Consider the following 26,748-nt stretch of genomic DNA (forward strand, 5'->3'; position numbering starts at 1 on the left):
GATCACTATAATAGCTTAATAAAAAGTACACTCTTTACCATAATCTAAATATATAAAAGGAAAAGGTGACAGACTGACAGACTGACTGACTGATCTATCAACGCACAGGTCAAACTACTGCACGGATCGGGCTGTTTGGCATGCAGATAGCTATTATGACGTAGGCATCCGCTAAGAAAGGATTTTTGAAAATTCAACCCCTAAGGGGGTGAAATAGGGGTTTGAAATTTGTGTAGTCCACGCGGACGAAGTCGCGGACATAAGCTATTGTGAAAAATATATATACTCACTTGGTATATTACTTTTGATAGAACTCTTGGAGCTGTCTTGTGTGGAAGATAACTTGGACACATGTCTTCCTACAAACAACAACAACTGTTTTACTATAATATAGTTGTTGCATTTCACGAAGGCGAGTGGCTCATGCTTGTGTTTAAGTCGTATCGGTATACGTAAGGTACACTCAATGTGTGCGTTTGCGTGCGCTTGCTCGCGACTGATTGGTCCGACATGCACGCAACCTGACGTAATGTCCGTGTATACGACGTTACCACATGTAAAGTTCACTCGCCTTCGTGAATTGCAACAACTATACTATACAGCGTAAGCCGTCATAGCCTAGTGGTTAGGACGTCCGCCTCCTGATCGGAGGTCGGGGGTTCGATCCCGGGCACGCATCTCTAACTTTTCGGAGTTATGTGCGTTTTAAGTAATTAAATATCACTTGCCTTAACGGTAAAAGAAAACCTGCATGTAGCCTGGGAGTTCACCATAATGTTTTCAATGTATGAAGTCTGCCAGCGTGGTAGACTATGGCCAAAACTCTTCTCACTATGAGAGGAGACCCATGCTCTGTAGTGAGACGGGGACTGGTCAATCATGATGATAGTCAGTCTGCCGTCTGTCTGTTTGAGAGAGCTTATCTCAAACTACTCAACAGATTTTATTATCATTTCGACTCATAGACAGTAAAGGGTTATTCCCGTTGAGTCACACCCCCGGGCCCCGTGAGTAACACTGTGACACTGTGACTCAACAGGAAAGAGTTCCTATACAAATTACAATGAACGAGATGACGCTGCAACTCAATTCGCGTGGATCTAGATATTTAAAATCCTGTGGGACCTCTTCGATTTTCCGGGATAATGGACCAAGTGTCTCTCGGATGCAAATTATATCTGTAGTCTGTACCAAATCCCAGCAAAATCGGTTAAGCAGATGGGCCGGGAAGGTAATAGACATACACACATATATGAAACACACATATATAATAGCGCAAAGCTAATCGGAGAAACGCGGAAGTGTATGTTTTATGTTACGTGACGTTCATAAGTTTGATTTGGTTTTTAACTTAGGATGAAATCTAGACTCTGACTTTGCTTAGACTTAAGATTGAGTTAAAACGAGACAGATTTATATGAGGGACATAGCCCTGTCTCATTTTAACTTTGTCTTAAGTCTAAGCAAAGTCAGAGTGCGCTCTATAGATCTCACCCTAAAGATCAGTTTCAATGTAAGGCGTGATGCATACTCACGGAGTGAAGTGAAGCAGTTTTTTTGGATAACGCAAGTTCGTCCGCTTGATTTAATTTATAGCAGCACTCGCGGATAAGAAAATAATGTTTGTACATCGACATTTAGAAGGCAATAGCGGTTTTGTAGAGCGTGTCTCTGTCGTTGAGACCGACAAAACGTCATATAAATATCTATATGACGTTTTCTTGTGACAGAGACAACACTCTATAAAGCCGAAATGTCATTCTAAAGGCCGATGTACATTATTTTCTGACAGAACCCTTTGTGTGTGAGTCCGACTCGCACCTGACCGGTTTTTAATTGCCATAAAAAATTAAGGGCGAATATAAAAAGAAAACTTTTTTAAAACCGAAACACACTCAACAGATTTTGTTTAAAGTATGTCTAGCAGTCATCAAAAAGACTTCACTCCACTCCACTCGGCGGCGGCGTGTCGGCGCGGGCCTTAGCACTTACTGGGACTTATCCTCGAGGGGTTCCCCATTTTAGGTTTGGTAATGGGTAATCTTGTCTGCGGTATTTTGGGCTTTAGCTTATTTTCCATAGTTTCAGCTTTCGTGTTATTTTTAGTGACAACTTTCTTTAGTCCAAGAGATTTCCTGAGTTTCTGATTGATTAGTGTTAGTTTATTATTTAAATTAGTTTTTGGCAGGTTTTTATCCACTTTTATGTCGTTTCTTTTTTCGAGAACATTAGTTTTATTTATTTCAATATTTTTGGGTACAATTTTGTCTCTATTTTCATTTTTATGTAATTCGTTGCCTATAGAATTTAATTTAGTTTTTAAGTAATTTTTATTAAATTTTTGGGCAATTTCTTGTAATTTCGACCCAACTTCTTTATTGTTACTAGTTTTTGCGTCGTTTTGAAGTAAATTATCATTAACTAATTGATTTTTACCCGATTTTTTATTGTTATCTTTTAAGTCGATTATATTTTTAGACGAAAAACGTTCAGATAGTGTTTGGGTATTACTTGGTTTTTGAGTTAGATCATTTTTTGTGTTACTAGTTTTAGATTGAGTTGAATTTTCTTTGCTTTGAACTTTCTTATTATTTGTATTAACTTTTAAATCTTGATTAGGTTCAAATTTTTCATTTTGTTTAACATGATTATCAAAATTTTGCTGTTTATTCGTCGATACTAAATTAGTCTTTACTACTTGGTTTTGAATATTTTTTTGATTTTGTTTGGCAACATTTTTATCAGATTTTTGGGTCGTCTTTTCTGCCACTGCTTTAGGTAACAATTTTTCTTTACTAGTCGATTGGGCCGTCTCATTGCTATTTTTAGGTTGTGTGACAATATTTTCAGAATTTGTTGGCCCCTTTTTATTTGTTTCTAGTATTGACATTTTAGGTTTTTTTGTTTTGGGTTCATTGTCATCTGCAATAGGTTTAGTTTTAACGTTTTTTGTAGCAGCAGCTTTAAAATTTGGATTTACACTTTGAGTCAAAAGTAGTTTTTCAGCATTTTCTTCGTCAATATTTATATTTTTTGGGTTGATGGATTGTTTTTCAACAGAAATCATTTTGGCAGAAACTTTTTCAGCAACTTTCTTATTTTGTGCGGTTTTCAAATTATCATTATTTTTATCGTTTTTCACACTAATAACTTTATTTTCAGATGATTTAGCATCTGTTTTATCATTTGCTTTTTTTGAATTATCGTCTTTTGTTTTTAATTCTTTTTCTGCAACTTTTTTTATATCAGTGGTTTTAAAATTATCATTATTTTTATCGTTTTTCACACAAAGAACTTTATTTTCAGATGATTTTGCATCTGTTTTAGCATCTCCTTTTTTTGATTTGTTTTTTGTTTTTAATTCTTTTTCAGCAACTTTTTTATTTTGTGCGAGTTTCAAATTAACATTATTTTTATCGTTTTTCGTACTAGCAACTTTATTTTCGGATGACTTAGCACTTGAAGACTTATCTTTACTTGTTACACTATCTTTTGCTTTAACCGCATCAGTGTTTATGACAACCTCAGTATTTTTAGATTCAGTGTCAACTTTAGGCAAGTTTTTAGTTTTTTTATTACCTTTATTAACATTTTCGGGTTCGTTTTTCGAGAAATATGCATTTTCTACAACTTCTTCAATATAAGTGATTTTTGAATTAACATTTTCACTAACACTGGATTTTTTGTTACTATTTTTAGAATTAGCACTGTTTTTATCGATTTTATCCTTAACATTAGTTATCATCGCATCAGTTTTAGCTTTTTTCGTTGTCCCTTCGTTTCCACCATCCATATCACTTGCTCTCTTTTTCTCGTTTGCTACTATATTTTCCTTTCCCTTGGCTTTGCTTTTCTTTGGCAAAGATTTAGGGGGGCCCATGATCTCTGACGACTTTATTGGGGCATCCATTTCTTGGTCGGAAGGTCTTTTTGAATTTTGATTCTCTACATCAGATTTTTGATTTGTTTTTGAGTTTTGGCTGTCAGCATCGGAGTCGGGGCCTATTTGCCTGCGCGCTTCGAGGCAGGTGTCAATTATTTCAGCGAGAAGCAATGTTCTATCGTCCGTGTCCAGCGCTGGGTCGCAGAGTTGTTTGTGGGCTTGCATGATTGTTTTGATATAGGTTTCATCTGAAAACAAAAGGAATATTACGAAAAATCAACTATCACATACAGATGATACCTGCGTGATAATGTCCGCGTGGATTTTTTGATTTTCTGGGATAAAAAGTAATAAACCAAATTTCGTCAATTCAGTTAGGCAGTAAAAAGGTTATAGACAAATTATGGTGGTTTGTTAGACTATGGCTAAACCCTTCTCATTCTGAGAGGAAAACCGAGGCCGGGCGATTCGCTAGCTCAGTGTCTAAGACTGAATGATAGCCACCGAGCTCATTGCACATTGGCTGGTTCTACATTGCTGCTTCACTGAGTGGTATCAAATAATTTTTCGTAGAAAACCTCAAAATAAATTGGATTAAAAATAAATTGATTGATGATGATGAGTAAAAGGTAATACACACCCATATACTCAAGGTCGAAGGTCAGCTTGTGGTAGAAAGGTGCAACCTGTGACCACTTGTTCTGCAACGTCCACGACGCTCGCAGCAGCTTCGCGCACTTCAGCACGTAGCCTCCTTCCGGCTGCAAATATACTAATATGGATGAAAATGTGAACTTTGTTTCCCCCCTGCCCTGGGAGAGAAACAAAAGAAAAACGTTTATTTCTTAAATTGTGTCACACATCACACAAATCATCGGCTTTGCCGGTAGGGTGGTAACTAGCCACAGCCGAAGCCTCCCACCAGTCCCGACCAGAAATTTGGAAATTATGAAATTCCAAACCCCTGCCAGGAATCGAACTCTGGACCTCCCACCAACAAGCCCGCAGCGCTTACCACAGCGCCAGGGAGGTCGTCAAAATATTTTTTGTGACTGTCAACTGGTGGGCGTACAGTGGGTGCGCCTCGAGCTCCAAGCGCCTGTAGCTAGGTATGGCTTCGAACATTGAAATAGATTAATGAACAAAGACAGAAAGCGAGAAAGAGAAAGTGTCTTTAACGTACCAATGTCTCCATGAACAGCGAGTCTGCATACTTCTCCGCGAGCCGAGCCAGGGTCGAGCGCCGCGAGCGATGCGCGTGCGCGTAGCTGCGCAACACCTGTACACGTCACCAAATACTATGTGCTTCAACTAACGCACACCAGCAGAGTATTTAAGTAATTAAGTATAAACGTTAAAAAAGATTGTAACATTATATTATAGTAGTTAATTTAGTTTTTTTAACATGTTTATCCATTTTACTATAGAACGTTTACCTACTGTTTACTTTTTGGAATCTTCACTTAAATTGTTATCCCCTTTGTAAGTCTGATATATCTGTACGGAATTTGCATGCAGTGTTTACTTTTAAAAGATTTAACATAGTTGTGCATGATAGAAAAACCTATGTATTTATTATAGTTAGTAAGTTTTATGTTAAAATCGCTAGTAAACCATTCAATAAAAATAAATAAAATAAATAAATATTGAGGTTCCGTACCTCAAAAGGAAAAAAAGGAATGCTTCTAGGATCAATTGGTTGTCTGTCTGTTTGTCGTATCTGTCAAGAAAAGCTATAAGGTCCCGTTGAATGAAAAATCATGAAATTTTGTAGGTACGTAGGTCTTATAGCACAAGTAAAGGAATAAATCCGAAAACCGTGAATTTGTGGTTACATCACAAAAAAACTACTAGTGTGACATAACCAAATAATTAGTTTACTAAATCACATCAAGATGGCGTTGTCCATAATTAACTTGCAGTGTTACACATACAAATACATTGTATGTTTTACGATTCTTGTATGATGGTATGAAAACCTTTGTGTGTGAGTCTGACTCGCACTTGACTGGTTTTTTTTTTAATTTTCCTATTTAGAGATAGGTTTGCGCTTGACGACAATCATGTCTGAAAAGCAGAGCCTTGATGAGGTGTACGTAGGAGCGTGCTTGCCGAGAAGATGCCTTTTTTACTCTCGCCTTGAAGGTACTTAGGTTATGCTGGAATGAAACAGACTATATAATATAACTACTCACCTCCACCGCGTCACTGGGGGTGGTGAGAGTGGGCAGGACGGAGAGAGTCAGCTCCTTCTCGTGCACCAGCTTGGTGGGCATCACATTCAGGCCGCGGTACGACACCGGCGCGAACTGACGACTCTGTCACAGACATACATACGTATAGTTCGCGACAGATCGACATCGCAATCGAGGCATGAGGCAAGGAACGTCCCGCACACCCCGCACGTCACCCGCGCTCGCCCGCACCGGGTCCCTCTCCGATTGGAATCTCGACCTGTTGCGTACGCCACGGAAGCTTACAGATGAGACCACTTTTTTCATTTTATTGCAATTTTCGAAGGGCTCTCTAATTTTTTGAAAATAAAATATAGCCTAGATGTCACTCAGGAATAATGTAGCTTTGTATTGGTGAAAGAATTTTCAAAATCGGTTCAGTAGTTCCAGAGATTACCTCCTACAAACAAACTTACAGATATCACCTCTTTATAATATTAGTATAGATTAGTATAGATAACTACCACTTACAGGCTGGTGGGCGTAGAAGGTCATGGAGAAGGTGACCAAGTCTATCCGGCATTCCGCCATCACCTCCCGCCACAGCCCATCCTCAGTGATTGGCGCCTCCCTGCAGCACAGAACCAAATACTGATAAATTAACGAAATATGAAAAAAGTGGTAATAGACTAGTGGTTCAGATGTTTCTTGCTGGCTCTTCTCAGTAGAATTTTCATTCTGAACCATCAACCGGCGGTAGCATAAGAGGCACAAGTTGTCTTACATGAAATTAATAAATTATAATTTTGATATCTCTTAGCAAGAATGTAAGTTTAGTTACAGACCCTTCAAAGTCAGGAACATTGAGGACTATGTTGAGCTCGGACTGCAAGACCGTGACTCCCGTGAGCTCCTCCGTGGCGCGCAGGCCGGTCAGCAGCCCAGACCGCTGCAGCTTCAGCTCCGTCACCGACGTGCCCGTGTTGATGCTGAACTCTATCTCTGAGTCTGAACTGGAAACGTACCAAATACATGTCATACAAGGTGCTACCGTGCGACAAGGCTCTCTCGGCACTTGAATGACATTGACAGGGGGGCGCTGTAGCTGATGTGGTTATGTCAAGTTCTGACAATAGATTGGACAAACATTGGAAAACTCCAAGCACTTCTGATATACACGCATCAGCAAAAGCTAATAAAAATAATAATAAAAGCAAAATAATAATAATAATTGTCACATTATGTGATTTATAAACACAACATGCTGTATACTAGATGATGCCCACAACTTCATCTGTGTGGATTTAGGTTTCACAACATGCTGTATACTACATGTTGCCCACAACTTCATCTGTGTGGATTTAGGTTTCACAATATGCTGTATACTAGATGATGCCCACAACTTCATCTGTGTGGATTTAGGTTTCACAACATGCTGTATACTAGATGATGCCCACAACTTTATCTGTGTGGATTTAGTTTTTAAAAATCTCATGAGAACACTTTTTCAACAAAAAAATGTGAATAAAAACTTAAAAGTAACCTATGGCCATCTCCAGGATGCAGCTTTGTACAAATTTTAGTACGGTTATTCTTTGCCGGTAAGAGCTAAACAGTTCAATCTTCAGTACCCATATTATAATTGTGAAAGTGTTTGTTTGTTTTGCGTTAAGTATTGGTTTGTCCTTCAGCCACGCCGCAACGGACCAACGGATCGGCGTGATTTTTGGTATAGGTAGGGAGGTTTGGCATAGTTAAAGACCTGGGAGTGACATAGGCCACTTTATATCCCGGAAAATCAAAGAGTTCACACGGGATTTTAAAAACCTAAACCCACGCCGACCTCAGCCGAGTCGCGGGCATCAGCTAGTCGCTAATAAGTTGTCTGTTACTGATATAGTTACCTATCGTCTTCATAAAAATTAGGAATATTTGCGCTAGCGCGGGCATCTTCGATTCTCGTCTCATAGTACTTCAGTTCCTTTAGCAGTTCCTCTTTACGTGAGAGTAGCTTCTGCTTTTTGTTCACAATTCTGTTCGACATGTTTAAACATAAGAAAACAGCATTTATTTCATAAATATTTAAACTGAACTAATCCACAAACACGACACACAACAGTTAAAAATTCAAAATTTTAAGATGTGTCAACTGTCAAAACAAAACACTCAATTTTGACCACAATTTTGACAAGTACAGATGTCACGTTTAAAGGAATAATCAGTCTTATCGAATAATACATGAATCTTTGAATCGGTAAAAGTAATGATTATAATCAGTAGGTAACTACAAAATATTTTATTTTAACCATGGATTTTACTTTATCAAGCTGATTTTAGCTGGTTTCATAAAGAGTTTTCTCAATATCGCCCAATTATAACTAGTTACTTTTAGGCTTACCAGCCAGGCCACACTTATAATATTCTAAATAATATTAGGTACCTAAGTTTTCAACTTTAGAAGTAAGATAACTATAATATTATCAAGTTATAATCACTGACTGATTATATTATACTCATTTATTTCGATGGTTATAACAAAGAATTTTTATGTACTACTTCGTGTAAAAAGGATTATTACCTCCTATGTCGATGGGTTATAACTTATACCTAATACCTAAGTTTTTGCATATGACAACATCGATATGCATTTTATTTAACTCGTAACTAAACATCCGGCACAAAAGGTTAAAAAAGGAAATAATAATAGTTTACATCATAAATTAAACACAAAATTTCAGAAACCTAATTTTTATTTTATATTTGAATCAGATTATTATTTATTTATCTTTCATTTTTCACTTCGTCGCTTAGATTTTCGAACTAGAAAAATTCAAAAAGAACAATGGGACAGGAATCTGTCAATTTCCTATTGTCAAATCGCGAAATAATGGCATATTGGCATTTGGGGCATTGGTAGTAAGATTTTTTTGTAAATGTTAGAAAATCTTAGATTAATAACAAAAACCAATTTAATTTATATAGTAGGTACCTGTCTGTACATTGCCAATATATCGCGCGAATTGCTTTTGATAGCGAAACAATGTTTATATTTACATAACTCATCGAATAAGTTATAGATTCGAACTAGAAATATCAAATATCATGAATTATTGTGTGAAAACATGAAACCGAGCGCGGATATTGAATGAAAACGCGTGTGAGTAAAGTTCAGAGGTCGATTTCGCAAGTAATGTGTAGACGGATGCTCGTTAGACTCAATTTAGACGTATAATTGTGATAACTAAGTACATACCAACATTTTGGTTTGTGTATTGAATCTATGAACATTTTTGTGATAGTGTAAGGTTTCCGGGCGATATGGGGCAGACCGGCAGCGCCATGCCAGGTAAGTGATCCTAATTGTACTTTAAACATATAAACAACGCATTCTAATAAGATTCTAATGTGTACACTTTGTCTTGTTTGCATAACCTATATTTGTTACATTAGGACGACCCTAACTAGTGCTATTTGAAGTAGGGACCTGAAGTAAGTTTTATTCTTAACTAAAACTCATAGTTTTATTTGCCAAAGTATGTCTCTTAATACAATTTTATTTAGAACTAGCTTTGCAAACACATTAGTGTTGTCTCTACCAGCAGAGTTTATGGTTTACAGGAGTTCGCCAAACAAGCTTTCTACAAATAACACTTATTTAATTTTATTGTTTTATTGTAAAAGCTACAAACAGAAATCCAAAAGCCATCAATTAAAATCCTACGTTTCAAAAGGACTCTTAGGTTGAAATGAGAGCACACTTTGACTTTGCTTAGACTTAAGTTTCAATTAAAACGTGACAGATTTATGCCAGCAGTATAGCTCTGTCTCATTTTAACAGTGTCTTACGTCTGAGCAAAGTCAAAGTGCGCTCTATAGATCTCAGCCTTAGACATTTTGTTTATTTAATAAATATTATTTAAGGTTCTCAGAGGGATAGTTACTTAACAGACATACAAAGTGCTAATTTGCTCTAGCGTCCATTTCAACCTATTTGCATGCCCACTGCTGACCACAAGATTTCTTTCAGAATGAAGATTTTTAGGCAATAGTCCACCACATTGGCCAAATGCATGTTGGCAGACTGCAAACTGCCAAGAACATTATGGAGAACTCTCAGACATGCAGGTTTCCTCATGTTTTGCTGCACATAATTGTAAAGTTATCTGAGGTTGCATCATCATTTGCAACTTGCAACCAGGTCTGACTAAGCCGAGCCTATAAATTAGAAATACCAGCCAAGTGCGAGTTGGATTCATGCACCCAGGGTTCTGTACTACAATCATAGTTTTTCAACATTTTACACAATAAATCTAAAACTATTATGCATAAAATTAAATAGTAATCTTTTTTAGAATGTAAAGCCCTTTCATATGAGGCCCCCCTGCACCTGGGGCCTAGGTATTGTTCATGTTTGTTCATCAACACATTTTCATTATTTTTTTGTTATGTTACCACAAATTCACAGCTTTCGAATTGTTTTCCTTTACTTGTGCTATAAGACCTTCCAAATTTCATGATTCTAGGTAAACGGAAAGTACCCTATAGCTTGACAGACACGACAGACGGACAGACAGACAACATTGAGACAACAAATTGATCCTACAAGGGTTCCTTTTTCCTTGTGAGGTACGGAACCCTAAAAAAGTTAGAAGAGTGTGCCTAGAAACCTAGAATTGAATATCTCCTGAATAGGACAACATCATCTGATCCACTAAGTTACCTTGTTCTCTAGCATTGATGCAGCGCTAGGCCTGTTGACATTTAAACCTGGCTGTGACCTGAGGTGATGCCCTCATATCACAGGGGGTTATCCAGTGATCCTCCACCACTGATGTGCTGTTATCACTACTGCCACGTGGACTGTTACTATTCTCTCATTTGTTACTATCATCTTATTCTTATCATATTTTCAAAAAAACAACAAACACTAAATTAACAGGAACAACAAAAAATAAAATAAACAACAGAATATAAAGTAACAGAAACAACAAACGATAGAATAACAGAAACAACAAACAAAAATTAAAGTACTTAACAGCAACAACAGAAATTAAATTAACAGGAACAACAAAAAATAAAATAAACAACAGAATATAAAGTAACAGAAACAAATAACGATAGAATAACAGAAACAACAAACAAAAATTAAAGTACTTAACAGCAACAACAGAAATTAAAATAACAGGAACAACAAAAATTAAAGTAACAGGAACAACAAAAATTAAAATAACAGGAACAACAAAAATTAAAGTAACAGGAACAACAAAAATTAAAATAACAGGAACAACAAAAATTAAAATAACAGGAACAACAAAAATTAAAATAACAGGAACAACAAAAATTAAAATAACAGGAACAACAAAAATTAAAATAACAGGAACAACAAAAATTAAAATAACAGGAACAACAGAAATTAAAATAACAGGAACAACAAAAATTAAAATAACAGGAACAACAAAAATTAAAATAACAGGAACAACAAAAATTAAAATAACAGGAACAACAGAAATTAAAATAACAGGAACAACAGAAATTAAAATAACAGGAACAACAAAAATTAAAGTAACAGGAACAACAAAAATTAAAGTAACAGGAACAACAAAAAGTATTATTTATTATTACTATTGTTACTATTATTATTAAGTAGCTAATAGTTAGGTTTATGCCTTCACTTAGGTTTTTAAAGAAAGTGGACTTTGGGCTAAAGAGATAATAATGTGGTGGTTTTCAGATTCTTTTGCATACTACTCGACAAACAAGATTTCGACTCTTAGGTTTTAACGTTATCAGTTGTAATAATAACTGGAAAAGCCAAATTCGGTCACCCATCTAGTTACCGACTAGGCTCAACGTTGCTCCACATCGCAATCAACTGATATTAAAATCGTGGATTTGATTCGCAGCTCGCTCAAGGCTCCCGCAATGCGCGGGACTGCAATTTCTTTTATTATATAACTAGCTTATGCTCGCGACTTCGTCCGCGTGGTCTACACCAAACCCCTATTTCACCTTAGCCTACCTACTCTATGGTCTATGTCATAATAGCTATCTGTATGCCAAAGTTCAGTCCGATCCGTCCAGTAGTTGGAGCTGTGCGTTGATAGATCAGTTAGTCAGTCACCTTTTCCTTATTACATCGCGCTTCTTTAGATATATCGAAATCTTGCTGGAGATGCATATGCCGATTCCAAAGTACTTGTGAAAGTTTAATTTGGATTTCAAAAATCTACGTCTAGGTATTTCTGAATTTCTATTCAGTGTCGCTAAGCCACACGTTCCTCCGAAGATAAAAGTTACAAGCAAAACTGAACCCGAGACTTTTCGAAGGCTGCGTCGTCGTCACTGCGTCACGAAGGTCTCCCAACCCTGTTAGTACGTACCTGCGACAGCTGACAATCAGCTGTACCAAGCTAAACTTTAGTTCACTCAATTTTCAACCTTATCGCTATCATGACAAAGTTAAATTTACCTTCCCACATGTTCAGAGAAATTTTACTGTAATTTCAACCTTATTCCTATGGATTAAAGTTTAATTTATCGCGGTTTATTTAAATTAAAGAATTTTGCCTGTTTTGTTCGTTTTTCTCAGTTGCTAAGCAGTTTCGCCATAAACAGCTGGTGTACCAGAAATGTTAAAAATAGAAAACAAAAAGCTGAACCCATTTCGATTGACATTTCGGCTTTTGTGATGTTGTATATAAACAAAGAAATTGTAATAAACTAGCTTATCCACGCGACTCTACTTTAATCTTTACTCCTATTTTAACCCCTTAGGAGCTGAATTTATCATCATCATCCTTTTTAGCGGATGTCTACGTCTTAACAACGATCTGCATGCCCAGCCTGATTCGTCGGGTAGTTTGAGCTATGCGTTGATGATCAGTCAGTCAGTCAGTCACGTTTTTTTATTGTTAATGAAGCCAGTGTTTTTAAAGGACTCCAAAAATAGGTACACTGTTGACTGTCGATCAATCCATCGCCGGCACACTACTGATCACGGGTCTCCTCTCAGAATGAGAAGGGTTTAGGTCACAGTCCACCACGCATTTACACACCTTTGGTTATTTTGACAATTCAAAAAGCACTTGTAAAAGTTACTTGAGTCACTGTCCAGTACCCTTATTGTTAATGTGAAAGTGTGTTTGTTTGTAGGTCTGAAGTTTGTAAGAAGACGAGGTGGTTGAAGGACAAACCAACAAACAAACACACTTTCGCATTTATAATATTGGTAGTGATTCTATTCCATTTGAGAACATTATGGAGAACTCTCAGGCATGCAGGTTTCCTCACGATGTTTTCCTTCACCGCTGAAGTACCTAAGTGATATTAATTACTTAAAACGCACATCCCTTCGAAAATGGATCGAACCCCCAACCTCCCGACTAGGAGGCTATCATCGCTAGGGCTTCTATAGTACGCGACAGGTCGAGATGGCAGTCAGTCACAGTCCCCGCGTTAACCCGGTGCGGGTGACGTGCGGTGTGCGGGGCGTCCCCCCGCCCCATTCCCCGATTTTTTTTTTCTTATTTTTTTTAAATTTAGAATTTAGACACAAGAAACGAGTTTCCTACTCTCTGCACTAGGAAAAACCTGTGTTGCAAATACGATTGCCATCTCAACCCGCTGACTCTACACCTTGCCCCACCGTTGCCGTCGCGCGCGGCTGCCATCGTGCTTTGTGTAGCTGCACCGTATTCATATTTCCTTTTGTCAAGCAAATCAGCTGACTGCGAAACCATAAATGATTTCCGAAATAGAAAGAACTTTTCAAAAACTTTTACCATTTTGCGTCGACTCGGCGAGAACAAAAACCTCTTTGCGCAACCGAATTCTTCAATTGCACAAAGAATAAATTATAAAACATTAAAAAATAAGCTTAATTTTTACGATCATAGAGTTCAGTTTCCTTGTTAAAATTGATGTCCATTTCGCACTTGGCTTTTATGTCGCGAAAACACGTGCGCTTTGAAAAAAAAAAAGAATGACAGGTACCTAGTCGCCACAGCTGATCGTCAGCTGTTCGGTTTCGTGAAATATTTTTTCTGTTCTAGGTTTGTTGTTTATCAAGTTTGAACTTTATTTCTTAATAGTAGAGTTCGATATTAATTGAGTAGAGAGTAGTGATAGGACTATATAAAATTGTAGAGTTTGAACAATTCCAAATTCAAATTTTCGAATTGGTAACAATGGTAAACTATTTGAGTTTCTACATATTTTCACGTCTTATAATACCACAATCGGGGGATTATTTTTCCGTCCCAAATGTCGGCCAAAATCTCCAATTTTCACAATTGAATTCAACCTGTCAGTTTGACGTGTGGACTTCAACTACCAGAGAAAATTTTCAAAAAATTATCAGTATAATACCATGTAGGTTGTACCACGTGACGTCGAATGGTGCAATTCTATTGGTCGACATTTGGGTCGGAAAAATAATCATACAAATTTATACTTTGTTTCGTTTCGATATTTAAAATTGATAGAAAATAAAAAATTGCAAGAAGACTGCAGGTTTGAACTTCAATTCAATTGGAATACAATACCCTTTAGCCAATAGAAATTTTTAATATCAATACCGTAAGGTACATTTATGTATACGTATTATATTTTTCCCTTTAAGATATTTCATAGACAAAGATCTGCAGCAAAGATCCATGGGAACATTTATTTTTCTATACAAATTGACAAATTAGAAACTTTTTTTTCAACTACAGTACCAGAAATCGCGTAAAATAAAAAAATCTGATACAATATATATTGTATAAACCTGGTTTTTTTATATTTTTTTTTTAAATTCATTATAGGTGTACGCTTGACCACAATCACACCTGATGGGAAGTGATGTTTGGATGTAGTGCTCAATGCTAAACTGTATCCGCGGTACGAAGTTAGTACAGCGCTCTCTCTCTCTGTTACGTATGTAACCCTATACAAATGATAGAGATGAAAATCTCAGTGGGTGTCAACCATTTTGAGGCACCAACCAAACAAACATGTTTTCAAAAAAACCGGCCAAGTGCGGGTCAGGCTCGCGCGACGAGGCTTCCGTACTGCAGTCGTATTTTTTCGACATTTGGCACGATAATTCAAAAACTATGTTGCATAAAAATAAATAAAAATCTATTTTAGAATGCACAGGTGACCTTCCATATGATACCCCACTTGATATAGTTATCTTACTTCGAAAATTGAAAATACTAATTATTAGTAACATGACCACAATTTTTTTTGTGTGATGTAACCACAAATTCACATTTTTCAGACTTTTTCCCGAATGTCTGCTATATAAAACCTACCTACCTGCCAAATTTCATGATTCTAGGTCAACGGGAAGTACCCGTAGGTTTCTTGACAGACAGACAGACAGACAGACAGACAGACGACAGACAACGAAGTGATCCTTTAAGGGTTGCGTTTTTTCTATTGAGGTACGGAACCCTAAAAAACACTCGAAAACGTTTACAAAAACATTGGAAATTGAATTAGAAAACATATTTTCGTTTGTGACTGGTTGGTGCTACAAAATGTAGCACTCTCTAAAGTAATTGTAGTGATCATTATACCTGATGGAGAATTAAGTAATTATCGTTACTTCTCCACCTGTCGCACCCGGCACCTGCCTACAGCGAAAAGGTCGCGGGTTCGATTCCGCGTCTATTTTTATTGTCTCTCAAAGGTTAGAAAGAAGATGAAAAAGTTGCGAGCGCATTCCTAGTGGAAACAATTAGAAAGGTGGATTCATATAAATACAACATAAAAATATTAAATATCCATTTTTAGGGTTCCGTACCTCAAAAGGAAAAAGGAACCCTTGTAGGATCACTTCGTTGTCTGTCTGTGTGAAAAATATTAGTCGTTTATGCATTGTGACGTCATTATTCACTTTCCGTACAGCGTGACGTTCATGTTAAAAATAAATAAAAATTTATACCAGATTTTTTTAAATTATTCTTTTTAACCATGAATTCTAGCGCCATAAACTACCGCTATACAAAATATCACATCATTTTATACTACAGTCCAAGACCCTATTGGTTAAAGTAAGAGTTGCATGCCCGGGATCGAGCCCGCGACCTCCCGAATCGAAGGCAGACGTGTTAACCACTAGGCTCTAGGAGGCAGTCGGGTAGACTAGAGAGGCGAAATTCCGCCGCTCGGCCTGACAAGGTCGGTCGCGGACACCGACAACAAAAACACTACCTACAAAAAACCACATTTCGCATCTGTCGTGCCGGCACGCGGCACGCAGCACGCGGCACGCGGCACGCGAGGGGGCGCGTGGCTGACGACGAACTGTGTATGTGCTTTTGTATGTCTTTTGTACCACTATCCTACTTGTGGGCGAGCATATGCATTTCTTTGGCTTTGTGAAGTACAACGTACTAGAGCTGAGGCCCGCGACTTTGTGCGCGTGAGTTTAGGTTTTAAAAATCCCTTGGGAACTCTTTCATTTTCCTGGATAAAAACCTATGTCTATAATTGCTCCGTTGCAACGTGATCGAAGGACAAACCAACAAATTTCCGCACCACACAAAGTGGCTGGCTTTTCCTACGTGTGTAGCAGGCAGTGGGCGGGGGGGGGGGGGGGGGGGGGCAGGTGGGCGGTGCATGTAGCATGCTGCGTGTTGCGTCATACAGATTTGTCTGTTTCAATGGATTATAGCAAATTAAGCTTTTGGTTCCTTGTATTTTTGAACTAAGTATGTCATCCATTGCCTCATCACTCTTCAGCCACAACACAAGATAAGAAAGGGGGCTGTGCGGGTGTGCGGGACGTTCCCCCCCCGCATACCTCGATTGCCATCTCGACCTGTCACGAACTATCCTTCAGCTTCGTACCTATACCGTTGAGCTATGTCGGTCACTCTAGTTCTCCTACGGATCTCCTCTAGAGAAACTCCGCACATAGATAGCTCTCTCCATCATTCAGAAACTCCGCACATAGATAGCTCTCTCCATCATTCAGAAACTCCGCACATAGATAGCTCTCTCCATCATTCAGAAACTCCGCACATAGATAGATCTCTCCATCATTCAGAAACTCCGCACATAGATAGCTCTCTCCATCATTCAGAAACTCCGCACATAGATAGCTCTCTCCATCATTTAGAAACTCCGCACATAGATAGCTCTCTCCATCATTCAGAAACTCCGCACATAGATAGCTCTCTCCATCATTCAGAAACTCCGCACATAGATAGATCTCTCCATCATTCAGAAACTCCGCACATAGATAGCTCTCTCCATCATTCAGAAACTCCGCACATAGATAGCTCTCTCCATCATTCAGAAACTCCGCACATAGATAGCTCTCTCCATCATTCAGAAACTCCGCACATAGATAGCTCTCTCCATCATTCAGAAACTCCGCACATAGATAGCTCTCTCCATCATTCAGAAACTCCGCACATAGATAGCTCTCTCCATCATTCAGAAACTCCGCACATAGATAGCTCTCTCCATCATTCAGAAACTCCGCACATAGATCGCTCTCTCCATCATTCAGAAACTCCGCACATAGATATCTCTCTCCATCATTCAGAAACTCCGCATATAGATAGCTCTCTCCATCATTCAGAAACTCCGCACATAGATAGCTCTCTCCATCATTCAGAAACTCCGCACATAGATAGCTCTCTCCATCATTCAGAAACTCCGCACATAGATAGCTCTCTCCATCATTCAGAAACTCCGCACATAGATAGCTCTCTCCATCATTCAGAAACTCCGCACATAGATAGCTCTCTCCATCATTCAGAAACTCCGCACATAGATAGCTCTCTCCATCATTCAGAAACTCCGCACATAGATAGCTCTCTCCATCATTCAGAAACTCCGCACATAGATAGCTCTCTCCATCATTCAGAAACTCCGCACATAGATAGCTCTCTCCATCATTCAGAAACTCCGCACATAGATAGCTCTCTCCATCATTCAGAAACTCCGCACATAGATAGCTCTCTCCATCATTCAGAAACTCCGCACATAGATAGCTCTCTCCATCATTCAGAAACTCCGCACATAGATAGCTCTCTCCATCATTCAGAAACTCCGCACATAGATAGCTCTCTCCATCATTCAGAAACTCCGCACATAGATAGCTCTCTCCATCATTCAGAAACTCCGCACATAGATAGCTCTCTCCATCATTCAGAAACTCCGCACATAGATAGCTCTCTCCATCATTCAGAAACTCCGCACATAGATAGCTCTCTCCATCATTCAGAAACTCCGCACATAGATAGCTCTCTCCATCATTCAGAAACTCCGCACATAGATAGCTCTCTCCATCATTCAGAAACTCCGCACATAGATAGCTCTCTCCATCATTCAGAAACTCCGCACATAGATAGCTCTCTCCATCATTCAGAAACTCCGCACATAGATAGCTCTCTCCATCATTCAGAAACTCCGCACATAGATAGCTCTCTCCATCATTCAGAAACTCCGCACATAGATAGCTCTCTCCATCATTCAGAAACTCCGCACATAGATAGCTCTCTCCATCATTCAGAAACTCCGCACATAGATAGCTCTCTCCATCATTCAGAAACTCCGCACATAGATAGCTCTCTCCATCATTCAGAAACTCCGCACATAGATAGCTCTCTCCATCATTCAGAAACTCCGCACATAGATAGCTCTCTCCATCATTCAGAAACTCCGCACATAGATAGCTCTCTCCATCATTCAGAAACTCCGCACATAGATAGCTCTCTCCATCATTCAGAAACTCCGCACATAGATAGCTCTCTCCATCATTCAGAAACTCCGCACATAGATAGCTCTCTCCATCATTCAGAAACTCCGCACATAGATAGCTCTCTCCATCATTCAGAAACTCCGCACATAGATAGCTCTCTCCATCATTCAGAAACTCCGCACATAGATAGCTCTCTCCATCATTCAGAAACTCCGCACATAGATAGCTCTCTCCATCATTCAGAAACTCCGCACATAGATAGCTCTCTCCATCATTCAGAAACTCCGCACATAGATAGCTCTCTCCATCATTCAGAAACTCCGCACATAGATAGCTCTCTCCATCATTCAGAAACTCCGCACATAGATAGCTCTCTCCATCATTCAGAAACTCCGCACATAGATAGCTCTCTCCATCATTCAGAAACTCCGCACATAGATAGCTCTCTACATCATTCAGAAAGTACGAAAGTCCATTTAAAAACTCCAAGGTGTTTATGAGGTCCCCATTATGAGAGCACTACAATCTACATGTGCTAGGTAGGTATTGTTGGGGCACATGGCGCAGGCTCCGCGCAAGGTGGCGGCGCGCAGCTGTCCACTGCGAGTGCGGCGCCAGCTCTGGGGCTTGACGTTGCTTGTGCTCACTTCGCGACCTGTGCAATCTGTACCTAATTACGTCACTAGGTCGACCACCACGCCGCGCGCCGAGGCTTCATCTACACTGACAGACGTCTAATGTTATACAAGCCCCGCAAATTGCTAATGCGCGTGCCCGCCATTTTAGCGACGTCAGTACTAGACTGAAGTTTCGAGCTGATGGTATATTTTTACTTAAATATACGTCAAATGACGTCATTTCGAATATAATGAGACATGGTTCCAGCGCAATAGCAATTTGCGGGACTTATAGTCCCTACAAAATGAGTTCTCACGCGACATTTTAACTCTGTGTCAACTGTTATGGTATCAAAAGTACGGTTCACCTTTAAAATAAGAACCAAAATCGTACTTTTGACATGGCAGGTGACACATAAAGTCGAAATGGCGCGTGAGAACTCATTTTGTACGCATTATACCTGCGTTTGACGCGTAGGCTATGAGACGACCTGATATCAGCGATGGCGGCTTCACATGCTCCTCGAGGCACGGGGTCCTACAACCGCCCAAATCCTGGATATTTGTTGTCAGAAAACTTGTTCCAACGTGAGATTCGAACCCGGGACCTCATGGTAGGTACTAAGCTAGCACTAGACTTACACTTTAGGAGACAGTCAAAGAACTAAACTACATAGCCCTTAGCAACATTAGAGAGGTTATTTACGGAATCAAACTGCGACCCCTCGCGAAACGAAGCCCCCCACACGGCGCAAGGTGTTCGCAGCATCTTCGCATCACTAAATGTCAACAATACAAGCGCACGTGGGATTTTTTCTGTATCGCGTACACTGTACAGGCCTGCGCACACGGGCCACGCGCCACAGTCACATCACTTTTTACTCGCTTTCTTGTCGGTATGTTTGTTTGTGTCTGTCTGTCTGGAACAAATGCGATTGATTTTAAACTAACTTCCCGAGTAGGTAGAGGCTTGAAATTTTCAACATAGATTGGAACTAGATGGCGATCAGCATGCAGCTCATAAAGGCATAAAGACACGGCCTCGAGCCTTTTTTTACGACTGAGCCCTTTTTTAGACTTCCGTTAGCTGAGCTCTAAAAAGAACTCCGAGCCTTAAAATAAAGGGCTCCAGCCCTTTGGATAACTAATGGCGAGTGGCGAGTGGCGAGTGGTGTGCGGCGCGCCTGCGTCGACCTCAGACCTCAGCAGTGTATAGTGTATCGGCGCCGCTTTCCAAATCACTTCCGGCGCGGCGCGTGCGCATCTGGTATCGGGTGTTTGGAGTTTGATGGCTGATATTATTACTTAAGGTTCGTACGCACCTGAGCGGCGCGGCGCGGCGCTTCAGTCCGACTGCAGAACGCGTCACCTCAGGCCGCTCGACGGTGCCTACCGCACTACAACTTCAGTACGCGGCACCTCGCGTCACTTGCGCGTCACTTTTATACCCGTTCGCGTACGAGCGCGAAGCGCCGTGTCGCGCCGCTGGGTATGTCGCACTAGCGTCACTGCACTGCGCGTCGCTTCGCTGCGCTTCAAAATATTCTCTCCAGCCGTGCCGCGCGGCAACGCGCGGTGCAGCGCTGTGCAGCGCCGCTCTAGTGCGATATGCGCCATACAAAATGATAGAAATGATATTTTGACGCTCTGTGCCGCGACGTGCAGCTCGCTGAAGCGCCGCGCCGCGCCGCTCAGGTGCGTACGAACCTTTACTGCTCTGAGGGTATGCTGTAGCTCCTTATCTTGTTACAGGTCACACATTTTAATGAATCATAAATCCTTTATTTTGCTACAATACATGTATGTGACAATGGCAGCAAATGTTTTTAAGGTAAGTAAGTATCAATATAATCTGCCATTTCTGGCCTAAAATTTTTCTTATTATCATCATCATTGTCATTATTGTCATCGTCAATCCAACCTTTTTAGGATTCCGTATCTCCAGAGAAAAACCGGCCAAGTGCGAGTCAGGCTCGCGCAATGAGGGTTCCGTACTACAGTCGTATTTTTTCAACATTTGGCACGATAGATCAAAAACTATGATGCATAAAAATAAATAAAAATCTTTTTTAGAATGTACAGGTGAAGACCTTTCATATGATACCCCACTTGATATAGTCACTCACTTCGAAAGTGGAAAATACTAATTATTAGTTCATGACCACAATTTAATTTTTTTTGTGTGATCTAATCCTAAATTCACGGTTTTCATTTTTCCCCAAATGTCAGCTATAAGATCTACCTACCTGCCAAATTTCATGATTCTAGGTCAACGGGAAGTACCCTGTAGGTTTCTTGACAGACAGACAACAAAGTGTTCCTATAAGGGTTCGGTTTTTCCTTTTGAGGTACGGAACCCTAAAAAGGAACTCTTATAGGATCACTTCGTTATTTGTCTCTCAAGAAAACCTATAGGGTAGGTACGACTAATGATGGGCAGGGGCAACCCTCCACCTCCCACGGCCCCACCAACCTCTCGGTTATATGGGCCGAATCGCGGGAGGGCGCCCATTCGGTACTTGCTCTTGGCATTTCCCGGGGCGCCTTCTTGACTCCCTACAAATTATTTTTTGTCTCTTCCTTGTCCCTTATGCTCACTCTCCCCCCTTGGGGGCTAGACGTCACTAACACAGCTGTGATCTCCGCTGCTGCTCCTCCGTGGTGCCGACCTGGCACCTGCACGCTCCGAGCTGCTTCGCCTCTTATGCCAATGGTGCGCGAATTCCCGTAGCCGGTTGTAGTTCCCCGCCGATGAGACGAGGTCCGTGTAGAAGACCGGCCCCGCTTCCCCGCGTACGATCCCATCCAACATCGTCACTCGCAAGTCCTCATAGAGGGGACACTCCCACAGCACATGGTGCCTATCCTCGTCGCCAAGGCCGCTCTCGCACAACGTCATCCTATGCAGGCGCGCCCGGAAACAGCCGTGTCCGATGAGGATCGGTGAGGTCTCGTAGTCCGGCGCGACCCAGGTGGCTGCTGCCACATCGCAGTCACGTCCGACCCGATATCCCGCTTGCGTCTGCCTCCACCTCCACCTGTTCGATTCTCGGCCGGCAACACACCCGCGAGCGATACGCTGACGTGAGTAAGATGAGGGAAGACCTCTGCGCCTTGATGAGCGTCGACCGCACGACGTGAAGCGCCGCCCTCCCCGCCCAGCACGCTGCAGCATACGTTATCGTCGCTACGAATGTTCCACGGTACAGGGCGCAGCGCAGGATAACGGATGCCCCAGACATCTCCCCGATCGACAAGGCATGCTGCGCGACCGCCTCCGTCACGTGCCTGATCGAGCTACCACCGAGCTTGATTACTGGGGGCCGCTTCCTGAGCTTGCCCTTTAGCGTCATAGTTTGCGACTTGCTGGGAGCGAATGCGAGCCGGTTGCGACGGCCCCAGTCCTCAATCTGCCGGATGGTATCGGCCGCGGCGGTCTCGATGGGCAGGGGCAGTTGACAGATGAACACGAGTGATCCTATCCTATCCACGTGCCCCGTGCTGTAACGGATGACAGCAGATGTTACACGTCGTACTGATGTGCTCTCTAGTCTAATGTACTGTCATGGTGCGGCCACACTGTCGGAAGTGGAAGTGGTCGGCAACTTGTAGAGTTGCGGCTCTCTCGTTGTAGAGTTGCGGCTCTCTCGTTGTAGAGTTGCGGCTCTCTCGTTGTAGAGTTGCGGCTCTCCAGTTCCTAATTCATTATTTTTACTACAAAAACCCTTAAATCGTGCAATTTAACCTTAAATCAACATATCCTTGCGAGCAAGCGTTCTCTTGTATGAATATAATAAAAAAGTTAATTGAGAAGCAAACTAGTCACAGCGTAGGGCGCGATCCCAGGAGACGCGGGTTCGATTCCGGCCGGTCCGCAATTTTTGATATGTGTTTAAAATTATTCACACAAAGATGTTATTAACTTGTAGTGTTGCATATAAAAATGTTAAAATATGTTGTGCGGTGGTACGGAACCCTTCGTGTGCGAGTCCGACTCGCACTTGACCGGTTCTTCTTCTTCTTCACTATGGGCTGGTTTCCGCACTTCAACGTTTCCGTCTGTTGTGCGTGCATCGCCCCTCCCCGCCGAAGTACTTGACCGGTTTTTTCCAGTTTTCTAAACTTTGGTACAATCAAACCTAGGTGTTGTAAGAATCCAAGACCCAACTGGAGTCACCGCCCCTTGACCTCTGCCATCTGCAGCGCAGAGGAAGTCGTCACCCTGCTCCCAGCGCCACATTAACTAATCGACTAATTGGTTAAATTAGTTAATTAGTGTCACTAGAAGGTCCGCTACGGACAGACGGACATGATACAATTGACATTTCTCCTTCATTTTGCAATTAGTAGGTACTAAGTACCTATTATGAAAATTCTAAAAATTCTATTTAATTTCTTAATTAATCTACTAGCAATTCCAATAAAAATTCGTCCCCTAGATGATGATGATGATGATGGCCGCGACTTCGTCCGCGTTGATTTATTGTGTTAAAAAAAGCTATCTCTGTACCAAATTTGTGTGAAAAGCTAGCAGACAGACAGACAGATAAACAGATAGCTGACAGACAGACACACTTTCGCATTTATAATATGTATTAGTATAGAGTATGGATAGTGTGGAGTACTAACATTAAACCCTTTTCATTTGGAGTGGAGACTGGAGACCCGTGCTCAGTAATGAGCCAGCGATGGGTTGATGATGACGATGGCCTGCCGGGATTCGAACCCTGAGCCGAGCACCGCTGCACCAGAGGTCGTGGCTTACTGCGCCTGCGCAGTCGGCGAGACTTACGAGCTTCGTGGACATTTGCACTCATGTTGTTTGCACCCTTTGTTTTACAAAGTGGGTTAATGTTGCTTCTTTTTTCGTTTTGAAATTCACTAAAATAACTCAAAAACTTTGGAAAATCAAATCAAGATATCTAGGGACTTCTTAAAAAATCAAATCTAAAAAGTCAACAAAAAAAATGAGACTGGTGATCTCAATCACCTAATTTCACCGAAGTGAAAGTGCTTGCCCAGGATTGCACCCCGAAACCTTCCACCCTATCCCCCTTCCACCTTAGACTGCATCGTCACTTACCACCACGTGAGATGGCAGTCAAGGGCTAAAGCTAAAGGGTATTTTTTTAACATTTCCATGCTAATCAGGCCAGCAGGGCAAAAGTGACCTAACTCAAAAAAGCGTTGAAATTGAGAAAATGATCTTGTGTAATTTTTTAAACTATCATTATGGTAGGTAAGTATATTTGGCAGAAATTACATCTATATAATGTAACCAAAAGTCACTTACTTAGTTTCAGTAAAAATTCCCGCTCATTACCCACGGGAATTTTTACAGAATTATGGATATATTTTGTACATGTTTGATAAATTACTACTGCAAATTGAACCTTGGACTTGTCACTTACACTAACTTAGCTATCCTAGACTCGGAAATTAAATATACATCTTTCCACCTTTCTAAACAAAGAAACAATTCCACAAAGGAACCCTAAACAGCCACCCTTCATACAAGATGTTCTAAATTCAATTCCATCTCTTTCTCTTATTACCAGTTTGAACGGGAAAGCTATACAATAAGGCAGTCGACAGCCGTACGTGCGCATCTGCCATTCAAATTATATAACGTCGTATTAGAAACAAAAGCATACATTCGCAATTGAACTGTATTTAATTGGTATAGAGTTTATTTTGAATTGTATAAAGGTTTAAGGTTCTACACAAAAGGCTTCATTGAAAATTGAGCTTTTGGATTATGAGAATAGAGTTGGTTTTATAATGTTAATTACAGTAATTGCAGCTGTAAATAATTGTTCATAGCCTTTCGTAGCCCAAGCTTTTCGAGCGTAGCTTCTAAATGCCACTCCGCCGGTAGGCCCCGTCGCGAGCGGATGTCTATCGCGTCGCGTTTTCAATTTTTTATTATCGTAACAAATCACGCGTGAATAAAAACTATAATTAATTTTAAGTCTTATAACTTATAAGTGACTTTAAATAAAGACTATATAAGTGTTTCGTGTGTGGATTTCTGATATGGATTAAAAAGTTTGAAGATTTAATACACTTTGGGCATTTTTTTTGGAAATATTGACCAATGATGGGTGTTAGTTGCATGAACGTGCGGCAGGCTAGGGGCGGTTGTCACTGCCCCGCGTGCCCTAGGGCTTCGGCCCATGGGGCTCCAATGCCGCAGCAGACCCTAGTGTTGCCCCCGATGGCTTTGGAACCGGAAACGACCCCTGTTAAGGACAAAAAAGGATCCAAAATGAAGGTGCTCAAAAAAATTAAGAAGAAAATTGGATTAGGTAAGTTTGTTTAAAATTTTCTACTTTCGAAAAATGTGTGTTGCTAATAAATTACCTTTTGGTAAGTAATTAAATTAAACAATTCATTGATTTAAATTTAAATTTTAAGACTTATCCTCTTTTTAATTTTTATATGCTGCTTTAATCCAAAAAATTGGATCGATTAAAAATTAAAATAAATTTGGATCCTAGGTCCTAGACGCGTAAAGTTTTGGCGTTTGATTTTAAGTAATGGAGACCGTTAAACGGTTTTAACGGTTATGAATAACTCGTATCTAATCTTTAGTTAACTGCTAACTTTACGTAGGAAAATTATTTATCACCTATCAATTTTTTAAATCTTGATATATTGTTGGTATGGTTCATCTTCTTTTTAACTTTGTATAGGTTAGTAGGTAGTAGGTACCTACCTGACATATTTTTGTATACTTGCTCCGCTGCTCGATTGCGGTAGAATCATAGCTACAATGTCACGATCGCAATCACCTCTGATTGGTTGACGCTCGCTCTCTATTGGTTACAATGCATTGTTGCAACAAGAATCGCACAAATTCAGCCAATCACAACAATTGAAATTGTAATAATGATTGATGCAGGTTTTACGACATCGACCTCAAGTTTCTAAACGATAGTCCAGTGTCATTTCTATTTGACATTAATTTTCGTACTACCCACTAGTTTTCAACTTTTTATTGTCGTTGTGACATTTTGACACATTGAGATGTTGTCAGTTTGAATTTCGAACAGTTGCGTCATCCTCCGCTGCGCGTGAGTCGAATTGTTTTGTGGATATTCAACAGTTATTTTGTGTTTTGTAACGAAAAATTGTGGTCATGCTTTTAATTTGAGTGGTTTTGTGTGGAAATTTAAAATGGAGATCAATTACATTTACTGTATTATAGCTGAGGAAAACGGTGAGTTAACTGAAATCTTTTTTTCTTGATGTTTTAAGCTATAAAAGTTAGGTAGGTAGGTACGAGTTTTGGTAGAAAATTGACTGAACGGAGCTTCTTTTCATGGATTTCGATGGATAGCCATGAAATATTCAACCTATACGAGTAGG

General features: G+C 40.2%; 2 protein-coding genes across 4 annotated transcripts in view; one reads left to right on the forward strand and one right to left on the reverse strand.

The window, feature by feature from the left end:
• Window positions 1–148: 148 nt before the first annotated feature.
• LOC117994041 (uncharacterized protein PF3D7_1225600-like) lies at window positions 149–8,186 on the reverse strand. Its single transcript, XM_069507446.1, has 8 exons — window positions 7,962–8,186; window positions 6,903–7,070; window positions 6,589–6,688; window positions 6,079–6,201; window positions 5,067–5,162; window positions 4,524–4,644; window positions 1,993–4,131; window positions 149–359 (listed from the first exon to the last, which is right to left on the reverse strand). Exons 1-8 carry the CDS (start codon window positions 8,099–8,101, stop codon window positions 265–267), a joined length of 2,982 nt encoding a protein of 993 aa, XP_069363547.1. The 5' UTR covers window positions 8,102–8,186; the 3' UTR covers window positions 149–264.
• A 740-nt stretch (window positions 8,187–8,926) lies between these two features.
• Window positions 8,927–26,748, forward strand: part of neur (E3 ubiquitin-protein ligase neur) — a 65,087-nt gene continuing 47,265 nt past the window's right edge. The window contains exon 1 of one of the 3 annotated variants that reach the window (XM_034982206.2): window positions 8,927–9,403. In XM_034982206.2, coding sequence (XP_034838097.1) covers window positions 9,376–9,403 — 28 coding nt within the window. In that variant the 5' untranslated portion in view covers window positions 8,927–9,375. Of the gene's footprint in view, window positions 9,404–25,162; window positions 25,686–26,423; window positions 26,600–26,748 lie in introns of those variants that run through there. The other 2 variants (XM_069507519.1, XM_069507520.1) reach the window with 2 other exon arrangements.

This window comes from Maniola hyperantus, chromosome 26 (assembly GCF_902806685.2).
Source record: "Maniola hyperantus chromosome 26, iAphHyp1.2, whole genome shotgun sequence".
NCBI lineage: Eukaryota > Metazoa > Arthropoda > Insecta > Lepidoptera > Nymphalidae > Maniola > Maniola hyperantus.